Source organism: Mustela nigripes, chromosome 3 (genome assembly GCF_022355385.1).
Source record: "Mustela nigripes isolate SB6536 chromosome 3, MUSNIG.SB6536, whole genome shotgun sequence".
NCBI lineage: Eukaryota > Metazoa > Chordata > Mammalia > Carnivora > Mustelidae > Mustela > Mustela nigripes.
This window is the reverse complement of record NC_081559.1, coordinates 65,607,546-65,623,782: the sequence shown is the minus strand read 5'-3', so window position 1 is coordinate 65,623,782 and position 16,237 is coordinate 65,607,546. Positions and strand designations below refer to the sequence as shown.

The 16,237-nt window shown below is 36.2% G+C and overlaps 1 protein-coding gene across 3 annotated transcripts in view; it reads right to left on the bottom strand.

Moving 5' to 3' along the window:
* Nucleotides 1–4,229: 4,229 nt before the first annotated feature.
* The window catches only part of UBR3 (ubiquitin protein ligase E3 component n-recognin 3), a 240,437-nt gene continuing 228,429 nt past the window's right edge, over nt 4,230–16,237 (bottom strand). For all 3 annotated transcript variants that reach the window (XM_059394142.1, XM_059394144.1, XM_059394143.1), the window contains exons 36-39: nt 13,595–13,774; nt 7,681–7,890; nt 6,967–7,106; nt 4,230–6,645 (exon numbers count right to left, since the gene is read on the bottom strand). In XM_059394142.1, the coding sequence (XP_059250125.1) occupies nt 6,528–6,645; nt 6,967–7,106; nt 7,681–7,890; nt 13,595–13,774 (648 nt within the window). In that variant the 3' untranslated portion in view covers nt 4,230–6,527. The remainder of the gene's footprint in view (nt 6,646–6,966; nt 7,107–7,680; nt 7,891–13,594; nt 13,775–16,237) is intronic.

Here is a 16,237-nt window from a genome sequence, read left to right as displayed (position 1 = left end):
CACTCTTGAGTAAATCCCTCTCACATTGTACCAGGGTTGGAATATGTGGTGGAAGTTATCATTATGCCACTTCCAAGCTCAGGTTATAAAAGACACTGGGGCTTTCATCTTGGGCATGTTTTTTTTATGTTCTCCGTCTTTCCTTCTCCTTTTGGATCATGTGTTCTGGTAAAGTCAGCTTCTGTGTTCTTAGCAGTGCTGTGGAGAGTTCCGTGTAGTGAGAAGCTGAAGTCTCTAGTCAATAGCCACTGGCTGAGTTTGGAAGTAGATCCACCAGCCCCAGTCAAGCCGTGGACGACTGCTGCCATGGCTGATACCTTAGCTACAGTTCGTAAGGGACTCTGAGGCAGAACCACCCAGCTAAACTACTCTTGGATTCCTAAGCCACAGAAACTGTGAAGTAATGAATATTGTTTTATTGCATTAGTTTTAAGGTAATTTGTTTCACAGCAATCGATAATGTAGTCTGAAACACTTAATCTGATATTAATAGAAGCCAGAAGTGTCTATGTACATTTAGTTATACTGGCTGTTGTCTCTATCGCACAGATGAGAAACCAAAGTGTGGCAGGCATTGAGTTAGCTACCTAGAAGTCACTCGCAGTCCCTTTTATCTGCCCTGTATTCCTCTAGCATAAAGGCTCAAAAACCAAAACACCTACCTTCCCAGATTTCTTTTCATTTAATAGTGGCCATCTGACAGTACTGACTAATGAGATTTATATAAAAGCGCACTGGGAGAAGGCTTCTCGATGAACAGTGGGTAACACCCTTAGGAAGAAACGTTTGGCATTTTTTCCTGCCTGGAAAACAAGGTTAGCAGCCATCTTGCTTTTCATCCGCATAGCAGCCTGGAGATTAACAGCTGTCTTGTGGCCATGAGGATAAAAACTATAACCTAATAATATAGAAAAGACAAACAATAGGGGTCTAGATCCATGATGATTTCCTTGTGCAGCTTCCCCTTCCTGGGCTGCCTACCTTGGCTTTCTCTTCCTTGAAACTAATAAACCCCTTACTTCTTCAAGCTATTGCTTAGTCACTTTTTTTGTTTGGAACATGGCACATTCCTCACTAACACACTGAGGTGAAGTGAGGTCATTCGAACCCAGGTCTGCTGACTTCAAGCCCTAGACTCAGATAGTCAAACAACACACCATCTGATTAATAGCAAAAACTATCTGAAGGGAAGTTTTGATGCAAACACAGCCAGGTGTCCTGCAGAGAGGAAAAGGACCTGGCCATTCTAGGGAGAGTCAAGAAATTGTTCTACTCCTCCACTTCATTGTCAACCTTCTACCTTCTTACCTCAGAAGCTATACTTTGGCTTCTACCTCTACCATCTCACCAAAACTAAGCTTGGCAAACTATGGCCTGTTTTTATAAGTAGCTTTATTGGAACACAATCATGTCAATTCACACTTCCATAGAACAATGGATGCTGTTTGCATTACAATGGCAGAACGGAAGAGCGGTGACAGAAACCAACTGTTCCATGTGATGTCCCTGACAATTAGCTTAGAGTCTGGAACACAGAGGCACTTAAATATTCCTTGCTCTGCCTCACCCTACTGATTTGTCAAGTCTCTTCTGACACTGTCCACTTCTGTCTCTACTATGATTCACCTAGCTGAGCCAACTGTCGTGTCTTGGCTCCTTCAACAGGTATCTAACACGTCTTCCCACTCTGGATTTTTCTCCACAGTACAGCCAGACTGATTTCTCTAAAATGGAAATCGGATTATGCCACTCTCCTGTCTAAAGCCCTGAAATGTCTTTCCATGCTCTCTGAACAAAGTCTAAAACTCTTAGAAAGCTTATAAAATCCCTTTGTAATTTAGATTTTCTCTCTCAAAAGCACCTGTTAGAGTCGTAAGGATGCCCTTTCAGATCTGTAACTACAAGTTCTCTCTCAACCCTGGATATTTGCCAATTATACTCCCTATACCTGCCTGAGACACTACTCCCCACACCTCCACTTTCACCCAGGTGTCTCCTACACAGTCTATGGGAAACACCATAGACATCTCTATCCCCTGGAACCCTCTTCATACTTCCCAAGTCTCATTTAGACGTTCCTTCAATAGTAACTTATACTCCATTCTCCTAGCTAGCCCCCAACCTCTTAACACACACACCATTTGTAGTATTCATCACACAGAAAGCTATACAAGAGAAGGGACTATCTGGCTTTTTTCCCACTGTACTTCCAGTATTCATCACTGCTTGGTGCATAAGAGGAGCTCAATATTTACTGAATGAATTCAAATGATTCAACAGAAAAGCAGTTTGTCCTAATTCCAAATGAAAACTTTGAAAACTTGCATCACATCTCCTCACTAAGTCTCATCATGCTTTCCAATCCTATAACCCATAATTTACCAGCAGGGACCCCACACTCATTTCAATCAGTATTCCCAATTCTACCACCCAATACTGCACTCACCTCTCAAATCCCCAAATTATTAGTTAATTTAGTAGTCTAGTTTCTACCCTTTGGGTTCTGGACTGCTGATGTTAGGAGTTCTCTAAAAATTGCTCCATGGAAATGTGGCTTCTAACCCCACTGTGTCCTCACTATGACTTCTGTGGTACTTCTCTTTACTTCTAGCCTGTTCTCTCATACCATGTCTAAATCCTACCACTTAAGTCAAAACTCCCAGATACACTAGGCTGGCTCACCCTCCACAGATGACCCTGCTCCTCTGTCACCAACATAATAGGGAATCAGATATGAATCCTCTTCCTTTGCTCTAGACTTTCCTTCCATAGCCTTGATCTGTGTTCTTGACCTTACTTCTCTGGCTTGCATTAGTTTTGTTATTGTCACATCTTACTTTGCAGCCATCCTTAAGATCCCATCATGCCTTTTCAGCTGGAGTCATGTTCACTCCACTGCTACTTGATTATGGCACACTAGGATGGTAATAGCTCTTTTGTATTTAATGTGCTTTGTTATCAAGGGGGCTTGAAGTGTCACAAATCAAGAAGTGATCACGTTGCCATCCTTCAGCCCACTCCAGCCAGATCATAAAGGAAAACAACTATGTGCTGTGAATGGGACTGAGACCCACCAACCATCACATGTCAGGAATAACCCCCAGTGAATGTATCTTGTCTTGGTAATTTGATTAAAATCATGGTTAAAATCACGTTGTGCTGGGCGCCTGGGTGGCTCAGTGGGTTAAGCCGCTGCCTTCAGCTCAGGTCCCGCATCCGGCTCTCTGCTCAGCAGGGAGCCTGCTTCCTCCTCTCTCTCTGCCTGCCTCTCTGCCTACTTGTGATCTCTGTCAAATAAATAAAATTTTTTTAAAAATCACATGTGCTTTGTTTTTGTTGTTCAACAGGACCACAAAAATAAGACAACAACAGGAACTTGAGAGTCAGCAATTACAATCCTGGAGATGCTATGAACATCTCCATGAATGAAATGTTCATTCATACAAGATTCATACAAGACTCTTGGTTCATATATTCTCTCGCACTGTTGTCAGTGTTTTCAATCAGCATCTTTTCTAAGTTATAGAAATAAATAAATGCTGGGTGGCTCAGTGGGTTAAGGCCTCTGCCTTCGGCTCAGGTCATAATCCGAAGGGTCCTGGGATCAAGCCCCACATCGGGAGTCTCTGCTCAGCAGGGAACCTGTTTCCCCCTCTCTCTCTGCCTGCCTCTCTGCCTACTTGTGATTTCTGTCTGTCAAATAAATAAATAAAATTAAAAAAAAAAAAAGAAATCAATAAATGCCAAAATACGTAAAGTAGGGAAAAAAAGGTTTGTGAACACAAATGGATGCTTAGCTGATAACTGCCTGGTGAGCTTCAGGATGGAGGGGGTAGGAGCAAACACTGTCAATTCCAACAAAATCATACTCCATTCAAAATAAACATTATCATACAGCCCTTTAGATTTCTGAAGTCTAGCTGAAATTTTTAGAAAGCAGCAAGGACCAAAGTAGTGTTCCTCAGATCTGCATACCCATTCCCTTCTCCCCAGCTTCCAAAAATATACACTTAGAAAAAAACTTTGCATTCTTTTAAGACAAGAATAGAAGAAACAGGAACTACCTCTGCAAATAAAAGGTAAAAGGAAAAGCAAACCTTTATATTTAACTCCACCTTAGAGCAACTACCAGTTATGTTATGCTTTGATCTTTTCTGCTATGCTCACTTACACTTATTATTGTCAATACCTTAAAAAAAGAAAAACATTTAAGAATTAAACATTTTAAGGACCTTTCACAAACCAAATGACAGTAGGTTTTTATTAACATATCTTACAATGTTGATTATTCCTAGTTTTGTAATCTCTGCTTAATTATAAAGATTGATTTAGCCTCTACAGTAATGTACTGTATTAAATGTTCATTCATACAAGATACCACACCAGTACATTTTTTTAATAATATACACACATCACTCTAGCTTGGACCTGTTATTTTTAAAAGTGGGCTTATAAATGGGACTTATAAAAGTTATGGGGGAAAAAATTAAAATTCTAGTTTAGCAGCATGCATGTATGTAATTCAAGTACAATTTTCAACCAAGTGCTTTTCAAAAATTTACTGGTGACTAATTCACCAATATCAAAATAAACACTATCAAATACCCAAATTTTAATGTTAAGGCTAATATTTTCACTTCACATCCATATGCACAATCATAAAACATTCCATTTTAAATATGTAGTAATCAAAGTCTGAATACATTATACCATGTATATATAGCATCAGAGTTTCAAACTGTAGAATTATTCAAGTTCATGAATCCTGTATCAGTATTTACTAGAGATTTAAATTAGCATTTGCTCTTCAACCACACTTACAAATGGTCTGGTATTCAGAATGACCAATGCAAAAAATATGACAGGCTGAACTTATGATACAGTATTTAAAAAAGTAGCAATGTGTTTGAAAGGACAACTATTTAGTTAAACAGAATCATTCTCATCTTTCAGAAAGTTATCTTAATATTTTGGAAATGTATATAAAAATAGCAAGCTATTTCCATGTATTTTATTGTGGAGCTATAGGTAATTTTTTGACCTTTGAACACATTTGAATATGTACTGTTCTGCTGTATTTTAATGCAAGGCCATCATTTAATATCCATTTTCACATTCTGTAATGTCATGTCATTCAATAATTTTTAGAACAGATCTGACTTTATTTTTGTATTTTATGATTAGATGTTTTTTAGTTTATTTTTACATGTAAAAATGTAATTTTATATAACAAGCCATGGAAGTCCAAAGTACCAGGAATTGCTTGATAACACTATCTATTAAATAATCATCAAATTACTAAATCATTTGGAAGAAAAATCTTGTTAGCAATATATAACATGCTTTTCTGTAATCTTCCTTCTCTATTTATAGAGTGGGTTTTAGTTCAATCATTCCCATTCTTACTGATTAAAAAAACCCAACAAACATAAATTGCTTTTCGCAGCAGCTTCTAAGAAGAATGCAGATGCATGGCTCATTCATGAGGGTCATCACCACTGAGCCTTTTTTTTTCCTTTTAGGAAACTAAGCAGAAATAGCAGTGATTACGCTGCACAAATACAATATAGATGAACCTCTCGAGCTGACAGGAAAGTTCCAAAACTAAGCTTCATTTGTGGGTAAGTCTGAGCAATTTCCAATTCGATCATTTAAACAAAAACTTGGTTGGTAAAAAACGGTGGGCATGCACAGAATCAAAATCTGCCATATGTATGTTCTTAAAACATCTGATTTTATAGTAAAATCTACTTGTTAATACCTCAAGTAAGTCATCCAAATGAAATGGCAAATTTTGATTTTTAAGGACTCCCTTCACCAACCACACATATGTCCCTCAAAATGTACTGTATTATATTAACAGCAGCTATCTATTTATTTTACAACTATTTCAATTATTTACCTGGGGAGAATATTTATGAAATTCCTGAGAATGAATTAAGTTTTCAGCAAAGCCTTAAACTTTTTAACAGATTCCTCACAATAAGAAAAAATTTTTAAGTCCTACTATTAGACCAACTTTTACTATACAATATTTCACATAAATCATGTTTTACATTTTTTTTCTAATTACATACAGCAAAAATCTCAAATCAACACAAGAATGCCAGAGGGAAAGGATGCATTGTGTTTAGCAGATGCAAATTAAAACACACAGATATAAAGAAGCAGTAAAACTTTAAATAAATCACACCCACTCCAAGTATCAATGAATAGCTGATATGCATTGCTGGGAGAATCATTTTTAAATGATTTTGTCAACAAGTTGTGCTTCTTATTAATTGTGGACTTAAAAAAAAAAGGACCACTAAAGAATGATATAACTTATTTGTTATGTTCTCCAGATACTTAAAAAAATTTTTATTATACCATTAATGTGATTACCAAGCACCTAATTTTGGAAAGGCTTTATAATATATGTTTTCTTTTTCTCCCTCAGCAAAAGCGTTAATCCCCCAAATTAAGGTAAAGCTTATTGTTGATAAATTCTTAATGAAAATGATATAATGCAATGCTGAGGTGGTGAGTCACAGCCCATTGTAATGTGGACCCCATCTTTTATTGATGTGATCAAAAGTATGAGAAATCCACTGTTGCTCAAGAACTTTGTATCTTTCCTTACAAATGTAGAGAGGTTTGCCTCGCCTAGAATAAAAAGGAAAAAAAGGTATTAAAAGTTGTACAATACAGTGAAGATTTCACACACATTTAAAAAAAATAGATTCTTTATGGCTAAAATCTCACATAGTAGTTTGGTTTATTTTATATTCCCTTACCATGTGTAAAGTAAATTTCCTTAGGATATGTAAAGTATCTCAAAAACTAGAAACAGCTTTAACTTAATGACTATCAGAATTTCTTAATATAAAAAGAAATTATTATTACAATTACAAAGCCAGGAATGGTACATTGTTCTTATTGATGAGACATCAATAAAACATTCAAAAATACCCATGCATATCTAACCTAAGATCCCGATCTTCTTCTCCATGGGCATCCAAATACACAGAACCCCAGAGGCAGAAGCGGTGGCCTCGAATGATGATAATCACCGAAGCATTGATCAAAAGGAAAATTCCTGTTCCAGCACCACAGTTCTGAGAATGCTAAATAATTAAAAATATATCAGTGATCTTCATAATAAAATGGACTTTATAAGAAAATCAAGAATGCCTTAGTTAAATTTCTTCTAAATAATACCAAATATCTCTTCAATTCTTAATAAGATTTCATCTAAGTTAAACTTACAATTTCATTCTTAACATTTGATTAGTAATACATTAGGAGGAATTTGGGTTAAGGATTATCTAGGAAAGCAATTAAGAGCCAACCTAAACCTAATTCAGAGGCTGGCACCCACAAGAGCAGGTATGACCACTATCTTACTGCTCACCGTGTAAGAGTTCCTACCATGAAAGGGCAACGGGCACAGAGGGAAGAAGTGGAAGTGGACTTAAGAAAAGTTTTACTCACTTAAGTAAAGCCTCAGATGTTTGGGTTTTTCTTTTTTTTAAACCCTTCTACTGGATTAACAAAAGAACAAAAACAAAATCCTTGTGTACTGTGTATTTAATTCAAAGAAGAGCTAATATGAAGAGCAGGATTAACCACATATACCACATTTCCATGTGCCAATACATTTGAGTTTTCATACATTTTCTATTATTTACTATTGCTTACCAATACACATTCACAGTAGCTTTGTTGCTTGCAGCAAAGTCCTTTCAGGCATACAAAAGTACCACAAACAAGGCAAACAGCAGGATCCTTAGGAACCTTAGTGCAGACACTACAGGTTTTTCTGTGGTAGTACTGAAAAATGGTGTTGTAATTCTCAGGCAACTGGAGCAGGTGTGGTAATTTCCATCTTGACTCTTGGATAAGCAAGGCCTAAAATATTATCCAAAATTACTCATTAATCCTACGTATTTAAGTCACTAACACAAAATGCTTATATTTTAAAGGCCTTTTTTTTCTAAGAAAAACACATCTGTCTCTAAGTATGTGGCTTTTTTTCTTTATTAAACTCTTCTCATTTCCATTTTACAAGTGACTAAAATAGTACAATTACCAATCTCTATTTTAATGTTGTTTCCAATTACAGTACGGTATCAGTTTTTAGATTATGTACCCTAAAACATTTAAACTTGTCATTACTTAAAAATATTAAACATAACTAAGACTGCACTAAGACTTAGTTATTAAAACTGTATAACTAAGACTGCATATATCTAGATGTACTTGTTTTTAAATACGCTTAATGCAAAATTTTAAGTAAACTTTTAAAAAATCAACTTTTGATCTTTCTCAGATAAACAATTTATTGGCTTTTCTTAAGGTAAGGTTATGGTTATAACTCATTATTTCTACCTCAACAATTTATAATTTAGAATCTCCTAAGAAGATGTAAAACCCTCTTGTACCACCAGCTGTTAAGGCCTTTTGTATCCATAAATGCTACGGCTACAACTCTTTTTAATAAACTTTCTGCTACAAGTATGGGGAAAAAAATGCCAAATTAGTTAAGTTTCCCCACAGAGTATACTTAATTCATTATTTGCAGTTTATAAAAATACTGGTAATAGCAGTAATTCCTTTCTAGATGCCCCTCCATGAATAGATAAAATGTAGTATGAATCTAATATCTCAATAAACCGACCATTTCACATTACTTACAAACAACCATAACCTATCTAAACTGATGCAGTACTTATGTAGTCAGCCTGGCATTTATCAATAAGCTCATGGATAAAGTAGCCATGGAAGCAAGGCCAAGGCAAATATATGTGCTTACAATATGCTATTTGCCTACATTCAGTGCCCAAACTCAGACTGCAAAGATTGCATATTCTGTAATGGGTTGGTTATACCGCACTCTTCCATCAGTGGAAGGGAGAGCAATTTGTCCTCACCGAACTTGATACCTATCTAGATTAGACGGTCTATTACCCAGCAGCTCACACCACATGGTCTTAAAGAATTTTTTTTCATAATGACAGATGTGAGGCAACAGGTGGATGTCTATGGAAGTAACTGATCCTAACATATATTCAAACATCTGACAAAACGGCTCATCTTTTTTTTTTTAATATTTATTTATTTATTTGACAGACAGAGATTACAAGTAGGCAGAGAAGCAGGCAGAGAGAGAGGAAGGGAAGCAGGCCCCCTGTTGAGCAGAGAGCCCGATATGGGACTCGATCCCAGGACCCTGAGATCATGACCTAAGCTGAAGGCAGTGGCTTAACCCACTGAGCCACCCAGGCACCCAAAACTGTTCATCTTTTAAATGACGAACTACTTCACTGACAGAATGTAGATGGTACCAGCTGGGAGAAAATAAGATGAAGTATATGCTCCTACAGAATGAAGTCCATGCTCTAAAACAGCAACCAGTACATTGTGGGTGATCATTTTACTGCAGATGAAATCCATCAGTCTGGAAACCAGGGAGTGAGAAGTGGTTTTGGCAGGTCTCATGATTACACCTAAGAATTCAGTTCTTTTATTTTTGTTTCCTGCTATTCTGAATTCTTCTGTGGTTTAGGACCATTCTAAGAAAGTTGTGTACTGTCCTCCATCAGAGGATATGATAATAGTCCCACTGAAGTAGAAACCAAATATCATCTGGCCATTTCTTCTCACTAGAAGAAAGGAATGGCTTATAGCATAGTCTGAACTATCAAGAAGAACAGAAATATTGCTATATAATTAGCAGCAGAATGTTTTAAACTTAGAGATCCCTGAGACCCGCTGCTCACCATGTCCCAAGATCAAAAGATAAAAATTTAACACAAAACTATTATGGCCTTAATATAAGCAAGACAGAACCAATTACCAGAAGCTCAGATCTCTCAGAATAAAGTGTGGTTCACATCCTTGGTTGAATAAATACAACCTGTTGAGGTTCTGGTCATATATTCGACTATATATTAGTTATAGCTTTATGACTACTTGAAAATGTTCTTGCTTACAATGGTGGCATATCTTCTTGCAAAATTTTCTCTTTTTCTTTCACTTAACTATGGAATTCAGGGTGAGGAACTGCTAATTAAAATTTTCCAGGCCACCAGGGTATAAGTACAACAAATACAGAAGGAATGGACATCTCTCAGAGCCTCTGCATTCAGAAGGGTATGATGATGTAACTATTGGCTGTGACTTTATTTGCATATTTGGCAAACTGGTAGATGCATTTGTGATTATAAATGCAACGGTTACATCATTTTGAACAGTGTAATAAATGAAACTCTGTGAATGAGAATAAGGATGTCTACATGCCAATGGGTAAGATATGAAGACAGTGGGCCACCATTGTTTGTTGTTTATGTTTTTCAATTTGTCCACAACCTTATCTGCCTTCTTATATTATTAACAGTATTACAGTATTTGGAAAATAACCTCTTTTCTTGTTCCATACAGGTCTGACAATTGCCCTAATGCAAGATCCTGCCCCATCACAGGGGTATACACAGGATGCAGATTAGGTCAATCAGATCCTTTCTCCCAGGAATCTGAATCTTGAGCACCATACAGAAGGGCGGAAAGTGGTTCAGATGGGGTTATCCAGCAGCAGCACTTCAGAGAAAACAAACCAAAACTGTCTGTGACCAAAGAATCTTAGCTGATACAAAAAATCAGAGCAATAATTCAGACTTTCTTCCAAGGGTACTTTTGTTGGACTACTCAGCTCCAAATATTGTTTCTATCTTGTTCATATTTAAAATTTCCAGGTGAAGAAAATCTGGTTGACCTGGGTCAGTCGGGACTAGAAATAGAACTGAGTGGAACAGGGATAAAAGTAGGGATGCATGTCAGATGGGAGTGCATTCAAATAACCGGAAAATTTTGGAATAAGTAGAAATAAATGTCACTGTTCTGGCTCTAAAACAAATTATTATCACTCAATTTTACACAAAAGATTATTTTTTAAATGACAAATTCTTATTTTCCATCGATATTCATACTAATAATCATACATCTAACATGGGAGCTTGTTATTATACTAGCAAATGAATTAAATTTTTTAAAGATTTATTTATTTATTTATTTATTTATTTATTTATTTGAGAGAGAGACAGAGAGAGAGAGACTGTGTGTATGTGTGTGCGTGTGTGTGTGCGTGTGTGTGCGTGTGTGTGCGTGCGCGCGCGTTCACGCGCACAAGTAGGGAGAATGGCAGGCAGAGGGAGAGGGAGAAGCAGGCTCTCCTCTGAGCAGAGAGCTGGATGTGGGCCTCAATCCCAGGACCCGGGGATCATGGCCCAAGGAGAACATAGACGCCTAACCAACTGAGCCACCAGGTGCCCCTCAAATGAGTTAATTTTTATCTATTGTTTAACCCATGACTCCTGTGAAAACAAAAAATTTTAAGTACATGTATACTCCTCACTTTCTCCTGTCCTGGTCCTAAGTTATATCCATCTCTTACCCCTAGTCATTCATTATAGGTTTCTAGACATCAATATATAACTTCAGATTCTAACTATTATCTAAAAATAAGGAAATTACTAGATAGGAAAAAAATTTTATACATAGTATACAAGGCTCAATTAATGTCTTGAAATTATCTTTCCTTTAAAAAAGAGAGGGTATAAAATATTATTTCCTTAAGGATTTCAATAGAAAACAGAAGTGAACAAAAGCAGAGACATTTATTATTTATGCTTACCTTGCCTTTATTATTCACTCAATGGCTATTCTAGTGTGATACCTCTATCTAAAATACTAAGACTGGGTGGCAAAGTGAGTTAAGCCTCTGTCTTTGGCTCAGGTCATGAAACCGAGGGTTCTGGGATCCCGTCCCATGTTGGGCTCCCTGCTCAGTGGGGAGTCTGCTTCCCAGCTCCTTCTGCCCCTTCCCTTGCCCATGCTATCTCTGTCTCTCTCTCTCAAATAAATAAAATCTTTTGAAAATAAAATAAAATACTAATTTTTTATTATCTCCTTTTTATTTATTTTTTAAAAAGATTTTATTTATTTATTTGACAGAGATCATAAGTACACAGAGAGGCAGGCGGAATGGGGAGGGGAAGCAGGCTCCCTGCTGAGCAGAGAGCCCAATGTGGGGCTCGGTCCCAGGACCCTGGGATCATGACCTGAGCTGAAGGCAGAGGTTTTAACCCACTGAGCCAACCAGGCGCCCCTATTATCTCCTTTTTAAAATTAAAATTCTCATCTTCTCTGAAACATGGCTCTTCTTTTACCAGTTCTATTTCTACCAATTATATCATCCTACCAGTTAACTGTTCTACAAATATTTATTAGGCGACCAGTCTATATCAGGTACTTTCTAGGAACTAGCAACTCAAAGAAAAATAAGGAACAATTTTTGCTTTTGGAGCCCCCCATTCAGACATATTAAACAAACAAAAGTGATAAATATGGTGACTGTTAGAGACCATGGCAAAAGTACTGTCATATAACACAACAGAAGGAGGGGATTAGAACTGAAGAAGAAGGATTATCAGACAAAGCTTTACAGAAGAGGTACACTTATCTTAGCAAAGCCTTGAGGAGTGATTAATTCAACAGGAGAAGGATAGGAAAACTGCTTTAGATAAAAGTAATAGTAATAAGAAATAACACAGATGTTTAAAAACATATAGCACATTTAAAACATTCTTCTGCAGTTTGAGCAAGGTGGCAGCAGGAGAGTGGTATGGATGAAGTTTAGAAAGGCAAGCAAGCTGGTGAAAACCCCTGAATGCCATGCAAAGACTCCAGTCTTCCTCCATACACCATCAACGGTATTTTAAGCAGGATCAGATTTTTTATCAGAATTATGTCTACTAGTTACTATTCCTTCAATGCTTTGTGTTCAGATCTTAAAGTCAAATATACATGTGGTCATCAAGTCCTATATATTTTTCTCAAATGTCTTGCATTGGTTATATTCTGTCTAATTTCTACTGTCAGAGTAATACCAGATTTTCTTCACCACCTAGATAATCTCTGGCTTCTCTCTCTCATTTCAATTGGCCTACTAAAAAATTACCCAAATTATCTCCCGAAAATACCTCCATCATATTATTCCATTTCTCAAAAACTGGAGTTCCACCTATAGTTTAAGGTAGAAAGTCTAAGCATCAAACCATGGAATTCATAGCCACTTCCCACAGCCCCCGCTCTACCTTTCCAGTTCACCTATCTTCAACACAAAACCCTTCACTAGCCAAGCTGGCAGGATAGGCCCAGCAAATTCTAAAATTAAAGACATGGCCTTTTAAATCTGCTACTCCAAATTTTTGATTTTTGTGTGACAGCTGTCTTCCCAATAAGCTTATAAATTCCTTGTCTATCTTAAAATTCCTTTATATCTTTCAAGTCTAGGGCTATGATTATTTAAGACATTCAATAAAAGCCTAATGACCTAAAACCAACTTAAAGTAGCATATTAATAACCTAGCTTTGTTAACAGAAGTATTTTTGCTTTTAGAATCATAAACATAAGGAAACCATTTATTCAACAAAATTAGTTTAGTATATGCTCCCCAAAACCACTGACCTGAAATTTTTAATTTTTCATTATTCTCTTACCCTATTAACATATCACCCCTATGACAAGTGGGCAATACTACTCTTTTTTACATACCTTTCCTTGTTCTGCATGTCTTTCAGTAAATGAATTTATCTCAAGACACCACTGAGATATAATATCAAATGCTGGAACTGGCCAATCCAGACAAGAGGCACTGATGAATGGATGTTCTGTTTGGTAAAATGTTGGCAGAAGTCCCAGGCAGCTGGAAAGAACCGAAAATTCTTCTTCTTCCTTTTAGACATGAAACAGAAAATTCTCAAGGCATTTCATAAAGAACAGTTTCCATTATAGATATTTTAAATGTCATCCTCATCAGTTACTTTTGGACAGTAAGAAAATTTTCTCAACGGAGTCAAGTAAAGGAAAGTATAGGGAGTAGAAGGAGAAAAGAAGAGATAATAGGTTCCCAGCTTTCTATCCAAATATCCCACAGTATTTCTCATTGAAATTTAAATCGTAAGTGATTTAAGATAGCATCTGCTTCTTCTATACATTTATTTTTTAAATAGTGTTGCACATTTCTGGTGAATAATACAGTCTATAGAATCTAGCCACTTTATGAGAGCAAATGTTTTGGGGGCAAAGGGAAAGTAACTTTTGGGTAAAAAGACATAGGCTGTCAGTGTGGCTGAAGAACAGTGAAAATATGGAATTCACAAGACGCAGTACAAAATAATATGCCAGGACCCTGAATGGGTATGAAACTCCAAAAGAGGGTGGAGTTTTTAAAAACTTGAGAGATCTAAGTGCCAGCTAAGTTGAAGTTCTATCAGTAATAAGAGAAACGAAGAAATCAGTGAGCTAAAGGACTCAAATCCTGTGTTTTAAAGGACTTTGTTAGTCTTATAAACACCAAAATACACCCCCCACTACCACTCTATTTAACTAAAGACTATTTAGGAGGCTAATATGTTTACTTTCCCCTGTCCACTGATCAATTCCTCTCATCCTTCAAATGACAGCTCCCGAGGGAATCCTTCCCTCACTAAACATAAAGACCCCTTAGATTACTCAGCTCCAATCAGCTAAAGTTAACCCGTCCATACTTTGTAAACACTTCTCTTCTTGTGTTTATATTTTCTAATAATTAATTTAAAAATAAATTAGCATTTCCTGTAAGACTATGAGAATAGTACCTTGGGATAGGGGCTCTGTTTTCCCCCTGCTTGGCACATAGTAAACATTCAAACATCTGTTTGCAAAATTGAACTAATTATGTAGATTAAGTATAAATTCTAAAATAAATGTGCTACAAAGAAAAAAATAAAGATAAAAAAGTAAAATGAAATGCAGGCTGAAAAAGATGTTAATTTTTATAATCTCTAGAAATGAGGCTATACATCTCCCATTTTTCTAGCAACAATAAAGCCATCTTAAAAAAACAATATAATTGAGGTGTATTACACATACCATAAAATTTGCCCACTTTACGTGTAGTTTGATGAATTCTGACAAATGTATAGTCAGGTAACCACTACTACAATAAAACTTCAGAACAACTCCATCCCCTCCAAAAATTTTGCTTTTGCCTATATGCAATCAATTCCAGTTCCTACTCCTGGCCCCAAGCAACCACTAATCATGCTTTCTGTCTTTATAGTAATGGATTTCTAAAAAATTTCCACATAAATAGAATCAAACAGTATGTGTGTGTATATGTGAGTGTGTGTGTGTGTGTGTGTGTGTGTGTGTGGTCTTTTGTGCCTGTCCTCCTTTCACTGAGCATATTTTGAGATTCATTCATGTTATTGTATCAGCAGTCCATTCCTTTTTACTGCTGAATAGTATTATACTGTTTGGATATACCACATTTTATTCATGTGTTTACTTGCGAGTGAATTCTGGGTTGCTTAGTTTTTGACTACTACAAATTAAGCTGTTTTAAACATTTATGTAAGTCTTTATGTGAACATATGTTCTATTTCTTTTGGTAAATACCTAGGAGTAGAATTGTTGGGTTGTACAGTAAATGCATGCTCAGCTTTTAAAAGAAATTGCCAAACTTTTTTCAAATTTGACTATGTACTACATCAAAAACTAATGATGTACTGTTTGGTGGCTAACATAACATAATAAAAAATTTATATAAAAAAAATTTGACTATGCCATTTTGCATTATCATCAGCAATGAGTGAGAGTTTCAGGTACTCCAAATCCTCATCACTTGTGACATTAGTTTGTACACTGCCTCTTTTACTTGCTTTGGGCCTAATCTGCCCTATTTTTAGCTTCATAAAATAGAAATTTAGATGAATGACTTGAGAACCTTCTTCACTTGAAGCTGTATCTCTCCAAGAATTATTTCAGTGACATCCTGCTTTTTTTGCTATGCTGTGTTTCTCATTTTCACTCAGTTTAAGTATTTTCTAATTTCCTTGGGATTTCTGCTTTAAGTTATTCAAAAGTATGTTGCTTAATTCCCATACATTTGGGGATTTCCATATTTTTTTGTTAATGACTTTAATTCTTATGTGGTCAGAAAATATGCTATATGATTTCAACTCTTCTAAATATATTGATAACTTGCATTATGGCTTGGCATATGGCATATTCTGAGGAATGCTCATGTGCACTTGTAAAAAATATGCATTCTGTTATTTTTTGGTGAAGTATTCTATAGATGTTAATGACACAAGTTGATTGATAGTACTGTTCAGGTGTCATTTATACTGTCTTCTTATCATTGACTAGTAA